This window comes from Oratosquilla oratoria, chromosome 42, assembly GCF_046742065.1.
Source record: "Oratosquilla oratoria isolate Oo_2021 chromosome 42, ASM4674206v1, whole genome shotgun sequence".
NCBI lineage: Eukaryota > Metazoa > Arthropoda > Malacostraca > Stomatopoda > Squillidae > Oratosquilla > Oratosquilla oratoria.
The window spans coordinates 27886812-27889311 of NC_134818.1; the positions used below are offsets into that span (position 1 = coordinate 27886812).

Sequence of the window (2500 nt, forward strand, 5' to 3'; positions counted from 1 at the left end):
TCCAAGGATTTATATAAGATTTATATAAGGAAATATTTTTTTTAAGAATACCACCGTAAGAATCGTACGGTGGTATTCTTAAAAAAATATTTTCCTTATATAAATCTTTCCCTCCCAAGGATTTATATAAGATTTATATAAGGAAATATTTTTCTTAAGAATACCACTGCTGTTGCTTTCTTATATACTACAACTAGATGAATATGATTCGGTAAATATACTGATACGCACACAGACACATATTTCGTGAACAGTAATTCTATTAATAGTGGAAGTCATCCTATCGAGGATAAAAGAGGATGTCAAGGACTACGAAACGGGGGAAAAGGAAAGAAATGAAAATTATGAAAATGGGTAAGGCACCGGGTGTGTACGGAAGAAGCGTGCGAATGTTTTAAGCGATCAAAAATGTAAGAAAGGCGAGGCTGGACTGGACCATGGTGCCTTTCTACAATACGAAGAGAGACAGGAGGGAAATGTAAAGATTATGAATTAAAAATCTAGTTTGGCGTCACAGTAAAAAGCATGAAAGAATGAAAACATTAACTGAAAGAATAAAGGAGAAGTCAGAGGAGATGTTTCAAGATCATGGTTGATTTGGTAAAGGTAGAGGGTTTGTGATGTGAATCATCACCGCATCATTCGCTGCCTTCAACTACCAGTGCTCGGAATTAGTCCGAGGCTTTGATACCACTTACAATGGCTGAAGAAGCTAAAAAGAAAATTCCTGAACGCAGAGAGAAGCAGAAGAGAAAGTTCTCAATTCTCATCGAACACGCCATCTGTAAAAGAAAAGATAGTGTAAAGTCACTTCTACTGACAAGAGGCACAGTTAGGAGAACAATTCATTTGATATTTCTACAGTAGTGCTATCTGGAAACAAGCAAAACAGTCTCCTCTTTCGTCGTAGAGGAAAGAACGAAGTGATCTGTTTTCTATAGTAATACTAATTTCCAGGAAACGAGGCAATACCACCATTATTTAAATCGTAATTGTACAAGTTTAATGGGAGGAGGGCCCTCGTCAAAATATACTGTGATCCAAATTAAAATTGCTTTACTGTGATCGATATGAAATTTTTGCTTTACTGTGATCGATCACCGTGTCAACAAGTGATCTTTCAAATGTTATGCCCAAATTTGCTTTAGAAATTCGGTAAATTTTATTTGGTGAACGGCAAGACCCGATTTAAAGGGCCTAGAATATTTCATTCAGATCAATCCCGACTATACTTTTGTTCTAGTTAACGCCAGAGCCATTGTATTCAAGTATAGACAACACCCCACCCTCAAGAGATTTGTTAGAAGAAACACTATATGAGAATTAAATCTTTATTGCTGTTAAATAACATTTCACTCTTTACAGTTTTATGTATTTACATGAAGTCCCAACAAGTAAAATTAAGTACCAGTGATAAAGGCTTTATTCTCACATAATGTTACCTCTGACTGTTTTTTTTTTTTTTTTTTTTTTTTTTTTTTGGCATTTGCCCGTTCTATGCAGATGAGATGTCATTTGATTTTTTTTTTGTCGTCAGATGTTCTCTAGTCTACTCTCTCACCCATTTTGCTCTCTTTCGGTCTCTCAGTATTATTCCCATCACTGATCTCTCCGTTCTCCCCTGTGCAGTCCTTAGCTTTGTTTCCATCGCCTTCGTCAGTTTCCAAGTCTCACACTCGTAGATTAATTATTGATGGCAGAATGCATTGATTATAAACTTTACGTTTCAAACATAAAGGTAGAGAGGCTCTCAGGATTTTAATCATACTTACCAAACAATTTCCAACCAATTGTAGTACGTCTTTTTATTTCATTGCCATGATCTTTTGTCATTTTCACCATCTGGCCTAAATAATTGTACTCTTCAACATCTTCAAGACTCTCACCATCGATTATAATCGCTTTACATTGAACGTTCGTGTTGAACATTACTTTGGTTTTACTCTTATTAATATTTAAACCTATTTTGAGACTTTCCTTTTTTAGATCATTCAGCATATCTTGCAAGATTTCTGCTCTTTCTAAAATAAGAATAATTTCATCTGCAAATCTTAGGTGGTTCAAATATTTGCCATTAATCTTCGAACCTTTCTCTTCCCAACTTAACCTTCTGAAAATTTCCTCCAAGCAAGCTGTAAATAATGTAGGTGAAATTATTTCGCTTTGCCATACTCCTTTCTCGATCTTGATCTTTTCTGTATCTTTATGTAGTCGAATTATAGCGGTGCCTTTTGCATAAATCTTTTCTAAAACCCTTATGATCTGTTTGTTTGTACCCTGCTTGCGTAGCAAGTTTAATATTGCTGTTTGTTCTACCAAATCAAAGGCCTTCTCTAATCTAAAAAGCTTAACAGAGAAGTATATTTTATTTTGTCGTTTTCTCGATTAGTTGGTTTATCACCTGCAAATGGTCTAGAGTTGAATATCCGCTTCTAAAGCCTGTTCTCTTGGTTGGTTTCCATCTAAAACTTGACTTAGTCTATTTGTAATGATCTTGAAG

General features: G+C 35.1%; 1 protein-coding gene across 1 annotated transcript in view; it reads right to left on the reverse strand.

Moving 5' to 3' along the window:
* LOC143021353 (uncharacterized) overlaps window positions 1-2500 on the reverse strand; it is a 14032-nt gene that overhangs the window by 8117 nt on the left and 3415 nt on the right. The window contains exon 2 of the mRNA XM_076178788.1: window positions 699-782. Coding sequence (XP_076034903.1) covers window positions 699-782 — 84 coding nt within the window. The remainder of the gene's footprint in view (window positions 1-698; window positions 783-2500) is intronic.